Source organism: Trachinotus anak, unplaced genomic scaffold (assembly GCF_046630095.1).
Source record: "Trachinotus anak isolate AG129_WGS33_773 ecotype Australia unplaced genomic scaffold, CSIRO_AGI_Tana_v1 ptg000005l, whole genome shotgun sequence".
Taxonomy (NCBI): domain Eukaryota; kingdom Metazoa; phylum Chordata; class Actinopteri; order Carangiformes; family Carangidae; genus Trachinotus; species Trachinotus anak.
This window is the reverse complement of record NW_027273856.1, coordinates 7,760,122-7,776,832: the sequence shown is the minus strand read 5'-3', so window position 1 is coordinate 7,776,832 and position 16,711 is coordinate 7,760,122. Positions and strand designations below refer to the sequence as shown.

At 44.4% G+C, this 16,711-nt stretch overlaps 2 protein-coding genes across 4 annotated transcripts; both read right to left on the bottom strand.

The window, feature by feature from the left end:
• Nucleotides 1-464: 464 nt before the first annotated feature.
• On the bottom strand, nucleotides 465-9,322 carry LOC139621530 (P2Y purinoceptor 3-like). Its single transcript, XM_071478126.1, has 2 exons — nucleotides 8,576-9,322; nucleotides 465-4,037 (listed from the first exon to the last, which is right to left on the bottom strand). Exon 2 carries the CDS (start codon nucleotides 3,896-3,898, stop codon nucleotides 2,441-2,443), a length of 1,458 nt encoding a protein of 485 aa, XP_071334227.1. The 5' UTR covers nucleotides 3,899-4,037; nucleotides 8,576-9,322; the 3' UTR covers nucleotides 465-2,440.
• A 633-nt stretch (nucleotides 9,323-9,955) lies between these two features.
• LOC139621527 (schwannomin-interacting protein 1) lies at nucleotides 9,956-16,327 on the bottom strand. 3 transcript variants are annotated; one of them, XR_011691013.1, is made up of 9 exons: nucleotides 15,989-16,327; nucleotides 15,744-15,850; nucleotides 14,617-14,887; nucleotides 13,475-13,599; nucleotides 12,970-13,084; nucleotides 12,747-12,875; nucleotides 12,097-12,214; nucleotides 11,735-12,009; nucleotides 9,956-11,680 (listed from the first exon to the last, which is right to left on the bottom strand). XR_011691013.1 is itself a non-coding variant. In XM_071478117.1 (8 exons), the coding sequence occupies exons 2-8, from the start codon at nucleotides 15,749-15,751 to the stop codon at nucleotides 11,909-11,911; spliced, it is 867 nt and encodes a 288-aa protein (XP_071334218.1). In that variant the 5' UTR covers nucleotides 15,752-15,850; nucleotides 15,989-16,327; the 3' UTR covers nucleotides 9,956-11,908. The 3 variants fall into 3 exon arrangements, 2 of the variants coding, with proteins under 2 accessions (XP_071334218.1, XP_071334219.1); XM_071478117.1 differs by having other exon boundaries at nucleotides 9,956-12,009; XM_071478118.1 differs by lacking the exon at nucleotides 15,744-15,850 and having other exon boundaries at nucleotides 9,956-12,009; nucleotides 15,989-16,325.
• Nucleotides 16,328-16,711: the final 384 nt, after the last annotated feature.

Sequence of the window (16,711 nt, the reverse complement as noted above, 5' to 3'; positions counted from 1 at the left end):
TAAATGAGAAGCTTCCAAACAGCTGCACAGTAGGTCTGTGTTTTCCTGCATAACCGGGGTCTGGATTCACTTTGTTGTAGGTGATGTAGGTGTTCTCTGAGTACTCTTGTGTTCGTCAGCTGTCCGAACGAGGCAGACTGTAGACTTGGTATTTGCTGCTGTTTCAGCCTGCTTTGCTGCACTGTGGGGACAGAAATATCTGCTGCACATTGAGATAAAACATTCAGAGCAGATGTTCTCTTCACAGCCTTCCCAAAGCTGTCTGAAATGCTCTATCAGTTTTGCATTGAAGCCCATCACCAAGACACCTACGAGCCGCTGCACTGAGAACACCTTACAGTCCCTAAAACCATCAAGTCCTGTTTCCTGTTTTTACCTCTACTACATTCATGGTGTTCATGGGGTTGAAAATAACGACTCTGGTGCCACCAACAAACAAAATTTACACTTGATCAACACTTCAGTTTAAGTCAAATCAAGTTTTATTTAGTGCATTAAGTTAAGGTGGATCATATTTACATAAAACAATATTAGGAGCAGTGCTAACTCTGTACACTGTGTTAATACACCATTAAGATAAAACGAGAGCATGTAGAGAAAGTAGCTGTGTCTCAGTTCAGGGGTCAAATCCTTCAATTGAAGACTGACTGAGTTACTGCGGGTGGAGAAGTTCCTTTAAATGTGACTGAGAAATGCGTAATTTGTTTTCCAGTTAATGAAGGATTCATCAGATGGATTTAACAAGATTTAATGTGTGCCTGGGATATATCTCAATCATGGATGTATTAAAAGATCACTATGGAATCACCTTTCAAAAAGACAATATGGCCGATCCTATATCAGGCTGTCTCATTTCAGTTTGGCCTTCATGGTCAATGATGGCAACAAAGTCCAGGCCTTTGTAGAATGCATTCTTCAAAGGATGTGACCTTTGAATTGAGACACAGCAAGTGAAACAGTAATAACAAAAAAATCTGGTGACAATGTTAATTATAAAATGATAAAACAATATAGAATAACAACAGTAAAATGTAGGATGAAGGTCACAGAACTGGTGCAGCTGGTTCTACGTAATGTGTTTCCAAAGAAGATTTTCTAAAGTCAGAGGGAAGACTTAAGGTCAGGGCCGGGACCGGACAAGGACAACCGACAGAGAATGAAGAGTATTTACAGGTATATAAGGGGCAGTGGAGATGGATCGAAGTTTGGTAAGAAGTCATCAAATGTTCTGCTTATGGTTTGCATTCTGGCAGCAGTGTTGTGAACAAGTTGCAGGCTTTTGACAGATGACTGAGGACAGCAGATGAATACAGAGAACACTGAAGTCTGGATTAAATAAATGCATAAATCAAAATTCAGTCAGTTTTGTTGTGGAGGTGGTTAAAACGATCTCAACAGTAGAGGTTGAGGGTTTAAATGAATGAATGGCTACATTTTAAGGTGGTGTGAAAAGCCTGACATCATTGACAGGGGCAAGGCATGATGAGTCGTATAAACTGGGATAATGGTGCACACTTTTCAAACAGTCCCTCTGTTTAAGGGATTCATACGGTAGCTGTACATGCAATAATCAACTGAAGTAATTATGAAAAGAATGAGAAAAAAATAGAGCTTCTAATTCAAAAACTATCAGAGGCAGCCCGACAAACCCTGACATCAGAAAGGTGTGAGGGGAGGGGCTTCAGATACTGTTCAATGATGTCCCAACCACTTGTCCATAACATCATCAGATCATGCGATCCAGTCAAAAAAACATCTGTGTTTGGCCCTTAGTTAAGAAATGTAATTATTTTTCCAATTAGTAATTAATTACAGTTCAAGTACGACACCCAACACCGATTGTCAGATTGTCTAACAGAGTCTGTTCACATCATCTGTCCAAACACAACAGTATTAGTAATTTCCTGAAACCAAGCAAGCTGACATGAACCCACACACTCACTTTACAACAGCAGCTGGAAAGGTGTGCAAAGGTGTGAGACCGTTTCTCTCGGGATCTTTTCATCCTTCACAGGACGAGTGCCCTCACAGAGACTGAGAGTGGGCCCATCTGAACAGACCATGTGTCTCATCCTGGCTTTTTGAATGCAGCCATTTGAACAGGTAGAAACATTTTTACCTTTACATCTGGTTGGATGACACTTATACAGAAGTTAGGGATCCCAGTGTAACACACATTATAAATATACACCACGTACAACACAATAACAGAATCACCAGGACGAGGTGTTACATTTGCATTCATGTTGCATTTACCCACTAGGTGACTTTAACCTTTAAAACATTAGAAATAAAAGGCATATTCAGCATCTTGCTCAGTCATCTTTAATCTCTGCTTCACCCACAGTGCTCATATATTATATTATAATGTTTTTTCCACTTAAAGAAAACCTACAGTGCATCTAAAACCCATTCTTTCATTTCTCATGAAAACATTGAATCAACTATATATCTGACTTTTGCTCTTGTTCATGTATGACGGGCTGTTGTGAAAGGCCTTATTCTCCTTATTGTCAATTCTGTCATCCATCCCTCCTTCCTCTTCATCCTCTCCTTTTCCCATCATCCTCAGTGGCAACAGAAGCCCACCATGTTGTCGGGTGTTGCTGTTCACCATCTGGCAGCAGTGAGCTCCGCCCTTATCTTTAGTCAGGAAGTAAAGGAGGGCGTTGAGCCACGCGTTGAATGATGCCAAAGGCCTTGTAATCTTATAGCACATAGAGACCATGGTCATGGTGTGACAGGGAACTCTCTTAGTCACTTTCAACAGGAGGAAGATGGTTCTAGTAACATGAAAGGGGAAAAAACACAGAGCAAAGAGGAGGGTGATGGTGATAATGGTCTTGATAGATTTACGTCTGCGATTGGCATACGGGGAGTGGGCACCAAGAAAAATGGAAATCCCTTCATCTCTTCTTACTTTCCTCGACAGTCCATTGTTTCCTCTTCTTTCTCTCTCAACTATTGCAGGGCTTGTCCTCTCTCTTCTGTCCACTCCTTCATGTCCTGCCTCTCTGGGACCTCTGCGGGATGAGGGCCGGGAATGCAGGGTCCTAAATATGGTTAGAACAACGTGAGAGTAACACCAAGCTATTATGGAAAAAGGCACAAAAAAGCCCAGCAGGTGAAGTATGATGCCATAGGGTACGTAATCAGGAAACTCCTTATCGATGGCATCATCCCAACAGTTCTGGTACTCCTCAACGACCCCTCCCAAGTTACCATGGCTTGCATTACCATTTATCAATGATATCTCATGGTTTGGGTTGCCAGTACTGCTTACATTGGTGCCAGGTCCACCCAGTCTTGTCACATGACCAGTCTGAGCAAACCGGAAGATAGGGCAGGTCAAAGCAAAAACCACAATCCAAACCAGGACACAAGTGCACTTGACAGCTTTCTTGGTCTCCAGTGTGATGACTTTCATTGGGTGGCAGATACCAAGATACCTGTGGACAGAAATGCAAGTGAGGAAGAAAATGGAGCAGTAGAGGTTAAAGTAGAAGAGAAAGCGGACCAGGCGGCACATGAAGTCCCCAAAGATCCAGCGGTCACGCATGATGTAACTGGCCACAAGAAATGGCAGCGACAGGCCGTACATGAAGTCTGTAGAGGCCAGGTTGACCATGTAGATCAGAGATGCGTTCCAGCGTTTGGTCTGACGGAAGGAACGGAAGAGGACGACAGAGTTCAGGAAGATGCTGAAGATGAAGGTGAAGGAGTAACAGATAGGGAGGAAGATGTACTTGTAGGACTCGTCTATGCTGCAAGATGGAGGCGTGGTGGAGGGAGAAGAGGAGGGTGAGGAGGAACTGAGGGCGTCATGGAGTACTGAGACACTGATATTGGGAGGAACCCCACTTCTGGATGACATTGTGAGGAATGAAGTGATTTTCATGTGAGGAAGGATGTGAACAAGGCTGTGGCTTGTATGTCTGGGATTCTGTCAAACTTCTTCTCTGTCATCCTTGTTCTTCATACCCTTCAACGTAAAGCAGGAGAATGTCAGATGGTTTCAGATCCATGTGGGTGTTTATCTAGAGATAAAGAGACAAATCAGTTATTCACCAACAGTCATTCACAGTCTCACTCCATCTGATCAACTGAATTTCATCTTGGCAGTGCAGTCAGCAGTGTTTAACTGACTGCACAAAATAAACAGTTCATGTTGCCACTGTTTGATGATTCTCCTGACTAATCGCTGTGGTGGAGTTTAATCTCTGACTGGTTGATGAAGGCGTCCCTCAAGGATCAATATTAGGTGCTGAACTGCTATTCACTCATGTTCACTCATATTCACACTACATGAATTCTATTTATTTTCCAGCTGAGAACTCAAGAGTCAGTCTTTATGCTGATGATACCATCATAATAGCTCTCAGCTCTACCACTGACCAGAACTTTCAGGTTCTACCTACTGACAGTTTTCATATGTGACTTGTGATTGTTTTGTAATTTGTTCTCAGGTCTCAATGAATACATAAAGACTAATTAACTGGGGATTTGTAAGTAATGTAGTTAACTGTCTGTCTGTGCATGAAGTTCTCCAGTCTCTGACCCACTCACTACCGTCTTTATTTGACTGTATAAAACTATGGAAAATTAGCTGCAGCATTGGAAAGATGCAGGAATTATCAGCTCTGTACTGATGTGGACTGACTGCACATCTAACATCATCCATGTACTGCAAACTTAAATATGGACCAGGCTTTTATTAAAAAGAGATATATGATGGCCCAGAGAGCTCAACGCTCTGCAACTTAAAAAACACAAATTCAGAAAACATCTTCATCAATTTGTCAACACGTGTGCTGCAAATACTCAGAACACAACCAAATAAACAAATCTGTTGCAAGTAGCAGAGATGACTGAAGGGTTTCCAGGAGACACTAAAAAGTAATTATAATACATGTGATATAACACATCCATGTGCACTTGCTGTTCAATGTTTTTTACTTCAAAAGTCACAAAACTGAACTTGTGTTTCCTCTGGAAACACTTTTGTTGTTGTTTGTGCTACTTGCAGCGTGTTTGTGTTTTTGCTTGTGTTGTGAGAATTTGCAGCACGTGTTGTCAAATTGATGTTTTCTGAAATTGTGTTTTGTCTGTTTGCATGTGTTGTCTTAAGTCGCAGTGTGTTGATCTCTCAGGGCCACCGTACAGACAGACACATTTTACATTCATGTCTCTATGTTTTCAATCAGCTGTTGATCCAAACTCTACAGTTTCTCCATGTTTACCTGTTGATATATTCAGTATCATGTCCTTTTCCACAGCTGTACTCCCTTCACCACAACCACAGTAAATCAACACTGAAGGAATCCTGATGCCTTTGGTGCTCCATTAACATCATCATCATCATCATCATCATCATTATCATCATCAGTCCAACACTTTGTTTCACAACCTTCACCAGCCTCAGCTGTACTTTGTGTTCAATGCTAAGAAGCTAAGCTAGCAAACATGATAAATATTGCCTGATAAACACCAGCATGCTAACACTGTGAGTATCTTAGCATGCTGATGTTAGCATCTAGCTTAAAGCACCAACTAAAGTAACAAAAAGAAAAGTCTACATGAGACTTCTTGGTTCATACTGAGGAGGAGGACTGGAAAGAGGTGGTGCCCCCACCACCCCCACCCTGACTGTTGACTGGGGCCTTTACACAATCTGTTTGACCTCCTGCTGTCTGCTGCTTGTTTGCCTTCCTGTGTACAAGGGTATGCTGCTGATTCAGTCTCTTCTCACCCCATTAGCTCAGCAATAAGTAACCACACTTCCCTCAGGTGTCTCCCCCCCTCTGCACATCAGCTCTCGCTCTCACTCCACTGACCTTCTTCACAAAACCATCTCTGATTGTACGTCACATAGAGAGGGGCTACGGGACCATCAGAGTCAACAGGATGAGCTCAGGCTCCGGCTCAGCATCAGCACACAGACAGGTGTGTTTGTGTAAGTTTGAAGTGAGCCATCTGCAGGTTATACCAGCACTTCACTACAGAGTTCAAGTAAATAAGGGTAATGTGTCAACCAGTAACATGACATATTAACAGGAAAACACAAATACACAGGCAACAGACAGTGAGTGACGCCTGTGGAATTATCCATGAGTAAATTTAGTCATTATCTATCTATCTATCTATCTATCTATCTATCTATCTATCTATCTATCTATCTATCTATCTATCTATCTATCTATCTATCTCTGTGTGTGTGTATGTAGGGTTAGATAGATATAGATATGTAGGTTTACTGAGTTTACTAAGAAGTCCAGTGAAAGCAGACTGACCTAAACTGGGATCAAAGCTCTGAGTCGAACAGTCAAAATTCTGACTGAACGATTACGGTGGAAATATGCTTTGTCTGGGCAGCAGCTCATCAAGCAGCTCATCCTTTTTTTTATAGAGATATCATCCCTTAACTGTGAGTAAGAGAGTGTGACTGCTTTGTAATGACATCACAAAGTTCCAGAGGTCCTGACGGCTGGTTTTAAGGCTCAGTGTCTGAATACAGGCTGTGTGCATTTCTCTGTGGACTGAGGCTTTGATACTTTCACAGTATTAATATAGAACCTAGACCTGCTTTATGATCAAGAACACATGGACAGCTACCTTTAGAATGTATGGAGCTTTAAACCACCTGAGCTGGTCCACAGAGTGTGCCTCCACATAACTACTTGAACTGTTGAACTGTGTGAAGAACATGGTGTAAAAACTGCTCTGCACACCAACATGAAAACATCATCCCAGGGGTCTCTGATCCAGCAGGACAAAGACCCTGATCATCAGAGTAAATCCACCTTCTGGAGTGGTCCAGTCAGAGCCCAGACCTGGATCCAGCAGAGTTGCTGTGGACTGCGACCAGACCTCCTGAGACTGTGTCTGAGCTGAAGCAGCTCTAGAGGAAGACCTGGTCCAGACCTCCTCCTGAACCTGGAGCAGGTCTGATCAGCTGAGGACTGAAGATCTGGTCTCAGGTTCAGCAGTTGTTAAAGGTTCACTGACTGTTTCCTCTGAGGAGGTGTAATGTTAAAGAGCAAAGTACCTCCTGTTAATGGTTACTGAGACGACCTGCTGTGACGAACCATTCAGACAATCATTTCATCAGGTCGTTAGTCAATCACTGGTTTGCTCCTTCACCACATGATGACAAGTGTTTGTAGAAACTTTAGCTCTGGCTGTTTCACTACAGCTGCAGACAGCTGTTGACTTCCATCAATTTTAAAAACAATCCCAAAAACCAACGAGACGACTTCATGTTTGAATACACACTGATGTGTGTTTATGTGTGTCCTTTCACCTCGTCACTGCTGTCAGTGTGAAGTCACATCACACAGCAGACACCTGGTTACATCTGTTTACATATACACAACCTATATGAACACACAAAAGTGTACACAACCAGCTGTGAGGCATCGAAGTGCATGTACACACAATGACCAACAAACTGAACACACACTGACTGACTGACAAACTGAACACACGCTGACTGACAAATAGAGCATACACACACTTCACGAATCTGTTAACAGAGATAAATGGGAAGCAGCTGCTGCCTGGAACTATCTATTATTTCTACTATTCTATTGGCTTCTATTCATTTGTGTATTTCACTGTTACACAACTAGGCTCTGTAAAGACACGAGGGCTGAAAAATGAATCAAAATCTTATTAAAATGCAACATCCAAATGACAGGAGCTGCTGTTTTTCTGATGACACAACAACACAGCATGAATAAATGGTTGTGATACACAGACCACAGATCAGATTCTCCACATGGAACAAAAATCATCATCATTATCATCAGTTTTTTTCAGTGAAAATGTAAAAATGATCATTCCTCTAGAAATCAAACACATGGTTCAGTCCTAACAGACAAGAAAAGAACCCAGAGGAAATCTACATGTAAACATTAAAACAGGTCGACTCAGGTGTGAAGTAGAACAGACACAGTTCGTGGTTCAGGTCCAGTTAAATCCACCTGCTGATGAACGCGGACTCAGATCAGTTTCATTAGTGATTTATTATTGTTAAAGACAAGTATCACATGACTCTCTCTCTGCTGTTCAGTCAGGTTAACCACACTAACACCTTTTGACAACAGTTAAAAGTACAAGGTGAGCATTAGTTTTATTTTAGTTTATACCTGAGCTAACATCCGGATAAATGAAGACCTGGTGAATCCCAATCTGGTGAAAACTGAAGACTTACTGTTCAGTGACAGATCCCATCTCTTTGTTTTCTGGACTGAGGCCAGATCCACAGGTAGTTTTCCAGGAGCAGCTAACAGCTTCTGAGAAACCCCAGACCACACAGAGTCCAGCCTGGTGGATCATCTGCCCCTGAATTCATATTCAGTCTGATCCAGTTTAGGTTTTTAAAGTCACAATAACCTGATTCTGGAGCTGATGTTTAAAGTGAACTGATGTTTTACTGCTGTGGAAAATGCTCCGGACTAAAAATAGCTGCTGAGGTCAGTCGAACCGCATCAGGATTCAGTGTTTGTGCACAGGGAACTGCATGAACTCATAAATACCTGCATCACTGCAATCTGCTGCCACACAAAGAGCTTACCTGTGCCAGCGAGGACTTCTACTCCATATGGCCCCTGTTCTGTCCCCCATCAGAATAAACCTCCACAAGGCTTCACCTGCAGAGCAGCTGGACCACATAACCTGGCCCTGGTCCTGTGAAACCCTCAGCAGACATCAGCTGTGGTCAGTGATCCGGGTTGTAGCGGTCTGGATCAGTGACCTTGACAGTTGGACCACTTCAGCTTTCACCTTCTGTTGCTGCTCCTCTGAACAGTCTGACCAGTTTCTATGGTAATTCAGTCCCTCCCCCCGTCCCTCACTGAGTGTCATCCAACTCTTCTTCCCCGCTTCACCTGTCCATGTCTGTGTGTGTTTGTGTGTGTGTGTCCTCACCTGCTGAGCTGAGCTGAGCTGGATGTTTTTCAATGGAGGATGAGAACACACACACAGATAAAGTGACTCCACCAACACATTTTCATTCATGTACCAAACAGGAAAATCACTGTCTGGTTGCCTGTGCACTTACACCAATTAGAGTTAGCTCGTGTTAGCTTAGTATTAGCTTGTGCTAGCTTACTAACACTAACACTAATACTAGTGTTGTGTTCGTGTTAGTAAGCTAACACGAACACAACACTATAACAGTGTTAGTGTTAGGTGTAAATGTCTAATAAAAAAGTCCTTTTGAGGCATCTGTCTCAGGTCCAGTCTTTTATCAGTTTATCAAGTCTGAAGTCCTCAGATTTGTGACTCAAGTCTGACTTCAGTCAGGTCATGTGACTGAAGTCCTCCACCTCTTTGATTATTGGATATTGGAGTTTTACTCTCAGTGTGCCCTTTAAGTACCACACATACTTATGGTTGTATTGATTATAATTGGACATTATAATGACACCAGGACGTCAGCTCTCACATTCTCAACTAACTGTTAATCCAGATGTAAACTGGTCGGCCTCACTGTTCCAGCTGTTCAGTAAATAGACCTGATCTACATTGTCTCATGTTACATAATGTTACAATAATTTCATCTCAACACTGAACTGAAGCAGCAGGTGCTCCTGCTCCTTAGAACATTAGCTTGTTAACTAAGTAACTGGCCAGCAAATGAATTAGCTTTGGGTTAGCCTTTGAAGAAGACACCAAGCTGTGCTAACAATGCTAACAGACGCATATACTTGCCAGTTATTACACCAGCATTCACCAACGTCTTGGCTCCACACATGCCACACCTTTTTAACCATATTTGGATTAGCTGGGAGTTAGGGGCGGAGTCAGGCACTGCCAAGATGGCAATGGTGGAGCAGCTCACTCTGAGCTTCAGAAACCTGAGGGTGACGTCACAGAGGCTCCGCCCATCTTTATTTATATTTACTATGCGTCTGACCTGAGTGACACACAGACACACACACACACACACAGAAACTAGACTAACACTTTATTTATTCAAAGGCACAATCAGTAATCACATGTAAACAGAATTGGAATCAGTGTCCAGTTGATGAACAGGTTTTATACACAAACACCAGACGACGACTACATGACGTAAACAACTGTTTTTCTGCTGTTTCTTCTCTTAATTCAGATTAACATGATTAGTTGATCCTGTTAACTCCGATCCTGACTTGTTTGATCCTGGATGAAGTTCAGCATCATCAGTGAAAACCACGATCAGAGCTTGATGCTCATTGGCTGAGAGTTGGTCACATGATGGATGTAATAACAACATGAAGAAGGGCTGAGGATAGACTGTGGTGGATGAATATTAAAGTCCACGCACAGATACTGGACCTAGACTCTCTCAGAAGACCATCAACAGAGGTCTTGATGCTGGGTCAAGGTCCTGAGGAAAAACTAAACCACTGGGTCCAAAATACTGGACCCTGACTGTGCTACATGTCATACAAGCTGGTTTTGAAATAACTGTCAGGTATGTAGTGAATTCAGATAAATTTCTAATAATTTCTACTTTGTCATTTTTAAGCTGTTGTGAAACGCAGTGAAGAAAAAACAGCAAAGTCGAATTCAGACTAAATGAGAAAAAAAAAAACTGTAGTTAAATGTTGTCTCTTCAGTGAAAAATATTAAAAATCAAAACAAGACCATCACAAAAATAAAATATCTTCCCTTACATATCCAGAAGCAGCACTTTAGTGAAGAACAATAAACTGTGCTGATCATACAGAAGAAACATTCAGACCTTTACTAACATGTAACTATACACAGATGTGCTGAAGAAAATGTAGATCCTCGACAGAAGAAACCAAAGACTGTTGAGAATCAGCAGCTTCTTCAGTCTGAAGGTGATCAGGAGATAAAGCACTGAGCCAGAGTTAACAGGCCTCACCTGTTACCTGTACACTGTTGTTCAGATACCTGAAACAGCCTGTTGTTACTGCTCCTCTTCACAAACACATTAAAACACAATGTGCAGTTTCCTCTCTCAGTCTCCTGCTCTCTGTCAGCTGACTGCTGACACCTCCACCTGCTCATAAAACTCCTCTGTTCATGTCCCCCTGGCCCTCCAGTCCTGGTGCTGAGCTGGTTCAACATGATCCAGACCTGAATGTGATGTGGAGGTGAAACTGGTCCTGATCTTCTGGCTCGAGTGTGAAGGTGAAAACTGCTGGATCTGGTCTGGATCTCAGTTTACTATACCATGATGCTCCATTATCATCATCATCCTCATCATCACTGTGCCTCATGACTAAATTTCCCTTATAAACACAGACAACATAAAATATTGAGCAGCTGAAGGACATCCCCTCAGTCGTCACAGTCCCCTCAATCCTCACAGTCCCCACAGTCCTCTCAGGTCTGACAGTCCCCTTAGTCCTCACAGTCCTCACAGTCCCCACAGTCCCCACAGTCCCCCCAGGTCTCACAGTCCCCTAAGTCCTCTCAGGTCTGACAGTCCCCTTAGTCCTTACAGTCCTCTCAGGTCTGACAGTCCCCTAAGTCCTCTCAGGTCTGACAGTCCCCTTAGTCCTTACAGTCCTCTCAGGTTTGACAGTCCCCTTAGTCTTCACAGTCCTCAGTTCTCACAATCCTCTCAGTCCTCACAGTCCCATCACTTCCCTCAGGTCTCACAGTCCCCTCACTCATGTCAGTCTTCACAGTCCCCTCAGTCCCCACAGTTCCCTCAGACCTCACAGTCCTCACAGTCCCCTCAGTCCCCTCAGTCCCCACAGTTCCCTCAGACCTCACAGTCCTCACAGTCCCCTCAGTCCTCTCTGCGATTGGCTGCTCAGCCTTGGGTCACATCGAGATGTTTGTGAGGTCACTGTGACACTGTCCAATAAACAGTGTTCAAATGTTAATGTGACCACTCCTCCCTGCTTGACAGGTGAACCTTGAAAGGTGAACCTCAGCTGGTTCACAGCGAGGTCAGATCCTGGACCTCCAGCAGCATAGCGTCCTGCTCTGTCCTCAGCTGGTCCCGGACCTGGAGACGACCCACGAGTTCTGAGCTCAGGTCTGATGAGGACAGATCAGAGAGAAGCAGATGTGGATGAAGCAGCTGTTCAGGTTCAGGTGAATGTGAGAGAGTGAACAGGTCTGTACCTTGGATGGTCTGACTCAGAGACCTACACAGGGAACTGAGGTCCTCCACACTGAGGTTCTGGAGATCACTACGATCCACATGTCTCCTCTGGACCACAGGGTCAGTCTGAGCCACAGTCTGGGGGGAGAGGAGAGGGGGAGAGGTGATCAGTGGACACACAGACCTACACCAGTGTCTGAGGCCCTGTTCAGACCTGTTATTTACATCTGTCCTGAGTGATCCGAACTGAACAACAGCTGCTGCAAAGACAAGGTTGGTAACACTTTAATTCATTATCCATATTCTTTCACAACTGGTAGTCGAGGCTGACAACAGCTAAGGAGCTCAGGAGCTACCGTGGGTGTCTATGTCATCATTTCCAAAGGTCTCCATTTTTGACTGTCCGTTTTTGCCCGTCCAGACCACAACACAACCCTGGAGTTTTCAAACTAAAACATGGCCAGCAGTGTTTCCAAAACGCTCAGTTTTTGGGGCTCGAAAACTCTGGAGTAGTGTCGACGGCAGGTGAAAACATAGCATAAACATAGCGTAAGTGATGCATTTTAAAATGAAAATGTAGTAGTGTGGATGTAGCCTTAGAGCTGAGCACTTGTGATCGGACCTGGTCCGAACAGGGCCTAACTGACTCCTCCTGTCACAGCAGCCTCACCAGGGTCTTCTGGTCTGTTGTCCTCAACCGGTCTCTGAGACTCCTCAATGTGCTCCTGAAGCCTCTGGACTTTGGTTTCTCTGGCTTGGCAGCAGGTGAAGGATTCTTCTGAACCTGGACAGTCCCTCTCTGTAACAGAGGGGGGGTGAGGGGTCACAGAGGTCACTCAGGTCCAGACCACCTGATCTAAACTGCTGGATCATACTGAACTGGTTTTAGTTACCCAGAAGCTGGAGCTCTCCTTCTTGCTGGTATCTGCCGCCTTCTCCCCCTCCTCCTCTTCCTCACTCTCACTGTTGTTGATGAAGCACAGCTGAAGATTCATCTGTGTCTGCAGGCTGGACGACAAACAACAGTCAGACACACCTCAGGATCTGGATTCATACTGGTGCTGGTTCAGGTCTCTAGAGGTCAGAACCCTCCTGAACCCAGAGGATGAGCAGAACCAGACTGAAGAGTCCAACAGGCTGTGACTGAGAATGAGGATGAGGAGTGAAGTCAGCAGCCCATTGGACCTTCAGCTGTGACATCATCACTGTTTAACTAGTTTAACTAGTTAGTTTCACCCTGAACCATCATTGCACTAACACTGACCAGCTTCATGGGGACAGACTGCTGAAGGGGTGTATGATGGTGTGTGTGTGTGTGTGTGTGTGTGTGTGTGTGTGTGTGTGTGTGTGTGTGTGTGTGTGTGTGTGTGTGTGTATGTGTGTGTGTTCAGTGTGTACCGGGAGGTGAGGGCCAACACATGGCTGTTACAGGCATCGTCTCCGTCCTCACAGCTCTCTGCTCTCCGTCCTCTCTCCTCCGTCCAGCTCACTGGCGCTCTGCCTCTCTCCAGAGGAGGTCCACTCTGAAAACACACAACAGTCACACAACAGTCACACAAACTGTCACACAACAGTAACACAAACAGCCACACAACAGTAACACAAACAACCACACAACAGTCACAGAACAGTAACACATCAGTCACACAAACAGCCACAAAACAGCCACGCAACAGTCACACAAACAGTCACGCAAACAGTCACACAACAGCAGCTGTAAATGTAATACACTGGGAACTTTAACTGGTGTGATTGGTGTCTGCTTCTGTTAGCTCAGGTTAGCGTAGCATTATTATGTCATACTGTATCTAATAGACTGGGACATGATGAGGACCTGATCCACATGACTGTGGTGGTCTGAGACAGAACTGATCATCATGAAGGTTTGTTTTCATCCAAAGACCAAAGGTAGAAGAATCTACATCTTCATTTAAAAACTGAAAGATGAAACATCTGAACTCTGCTGAATAAAAACAGACTCACGGTGACGTCTCAACACCTCAATGGACTGAAGTGAAAAATAACATCAGTGAAGTGAAACTGGGTAATCCACATGTTTCTCTGATAAATAAACTATTTCCTGTTAACTATTAGACAAATATATTTTTATGTTTTTCAAAGTAAAAGGCTCTGAACTAAAACTCAGGCATCAAGACATGCACACTCAGCTGTAGTGTTCATGTACCTGTGAAACCACATCCCAAAGTGTGGATCTACTGTATGAGCTCAGACACATCAATACAGATCTGTACATTATCTGTTTACACTTAATATACACTGGCCTGAGCAGTTTCTCCATCTAGATCTACTACAGCCTGTAGAAGAGACAGACCCTGAGGAGTGGCCTCTATGAGACTGACCTGGAGTTAGACTCTGGGTTATCAGACTCAGGATGAACAGATTCTGGATTAACAGACTCTTGACTATAAACTACACCAGGGATTGTGCAGGACTGCCTCCTTTACTGATACAACAACACTGACTGCTCCCAGTCCAGGACTGAACATCAGACTCCCCTCTCCCAGACTGTGACCTCTGACCTTTGCCCTTTTCTCCTTCTTCTCCTCCTCTTGCTTCTCCAGCTCAGCGATGCGCAGGCTCAGTGCCTCCCAGTGCATGATGGGAAGGCCCAGATTGTCCTCACCGTAGCCTTCCTGCCAAATCAACGCCGCACCTTCAGAGTCTTCATCCTCCTCCTCCTCTTCATTGTCAGCATCATCATCGCTCCTCCTCTCGTCCTCCGCCTCATTACTCTCCTTCTCCTCCCGCTGCTGCCTCTGTCGCTCCTTCTCTCCCTCCATCTCTGCAGAGCTGGAAGCAGCAGGACACAGATTTACACTAGTGTTACCAGTACTGTACAGCAGTGTCTGGGACAGAGCTACAGCTAACATGATGTTGGTCACCATTAAAGTCTCACTGACTGATTCCAGTGTTTTCAACACATTTAAATGTGATTTACTGTAAATTATTTGTAGGATATTTTAAAGCTCCATATTTTAACTTCTCCAGTGTTTTATCTGAAGGGTCGATCTCAGTCAGAAGATACATTTGTGGTTTTAAGAACCAAAAACCATCTCAGTGTAGTTTTACATCTCCTCTCTCAGGCTTCTCTCTGAAACTGTAGTAAGAACAGGTCAGTCAGCCAATTTGACAAGACTGTTTTCTGACTAATCCAACAAAAATATAGCAGATTCCAGGTAAACACGCAGAGAAACCAAATCCTGCAAGGTTGGATGGTGATCCAGGTTGGCGTGGCTTGCGGCTGGTTTTAAGGCTCAGTTTCTCTGTGGACTGAGGCTTTGATACTTTCACAGTATTGATATAGAACCTAGACCTGCTTTATAATCAGAAACACATGGACAGCTACCTTCAGACTGTGCACCTCACGTAGTTTTAATTCTCTCAACATGAAGAAGAAAGGGTTAGTGTGTCTCATGTATCACAGTCTGATAATAAATAAACTGAACAACACAGCTGTGCTGAATTTATGTCTGTAAAATAAAAAACAGTGGAGACAGAAGGGATGAGGGTGGGGTGTGTGTGTGTGTGTGTGTGTGTGTGTGTGTGTGTGTAGGGGTGGTGGGGGGTGGGGGGGGCATGAATACAGGGTGTAACTTCAGAGCACAGAGACCTGGAGAAGACACCAGAGAACACACTGAGCACTTACAGCTTCATGTAGAGAAATAATGACGATCCAGATCTCAGATGATCCGGATCGACCTGGACCAACGCTAAGGGTGAGGACAGGCCCCGGTGATCCGGATCATCTGAGACCTGGATCAGCACAGAGCAGGAAGAACCGTGTTCACGAGCAGAAACAGAATACAGTCCGGTTCCCACATCCCTGTCCCGGGTCCAGGGGGTCAGACTAAAACCTTCTGAGTCTTTAAATAGAGTAAAACCCGGACTCACCTCAGTCTCGACACTGACTCAACTTGTGACGTCGTCCTCCAGAGTTTTGCCACATTGCTCAGCTCCTCCTCCTCCTCCTCATCTTCCTCCTTCCCTCCTTTCCCTCGACTTTCTTACTCCACTAAAACAACAGGGGAAAGTGTCTCAGGATCCGCTCAGACCTGGTCCGGCTCAGTCCGCTCTCTGACCCGGACTGTGTCCCGGTGGTTTTATCGCCGTGCCTCCTATCAGTCCACAAACCCGCTCAGTCCAGACCAGGACCTCCGAACAAAAGGAACCTGAGGAATTCCACAAACTGAAGACTCTTCTCTGGCACTTCCTGTCGCAGCCTTCAAAATAAAGGGCTTCTTCAGGAAAGCCGCCCTGATCAAGGAGCCCCCTCCCCCTCCCCCCCCCTCCCCCCTCCATCAGCACGTCAGTTACTTCTATCAGGTCGAAGTCACAGTCGCACTGACATTCATAAAACTTCTTTTTTCATCGGGAACCACTGATCTTCCTGTTGAGGTGACGCTGACTGGTCCTGGACTAGACCTGGACTAGACCTGCTGCTGGACCGGGCCTGGGGTCTCTCTCGGTCTGTGTCACTTGTTGGATCAGTTTTAAAGTTTAACCTGAACAGAACTTTACAGAAAACAACAATGACAACAATCACACAACCACAACAACAACAATAATAATAATAATAGTAATAGTGTAATATAAAAAAAGTGCCACTGCAAAAGA

Excerpts from the sequence above, each read along its gene's own strand:
- LOC139621530 (XM_071478126.1), bottom strand. The coding sequence starts at position 3,898 with ATGAAAATCACTTCATTCCTCACAATGTCATCCAGAAGTGGGGTTCCT.
- LOC139621527 (XM_071478117.1), bottom strand. Across the intron at positions 13,600-14,616 it reads AGAAGGAGAAAAGGGCAAAG|AGTGGACCTCCTCTGGAGAG; the intron begins GTCAGAGGTCAC and ends GTGTGTTTTCAG. Across the intron at positions 12,215-12,746 it reads CAACAGACCAGAAGACCCTG|ACTGTGGCTCAGACTGACCC; the intron begins GTGAGGCTGCTG and ends CTCTCCCCCCAG.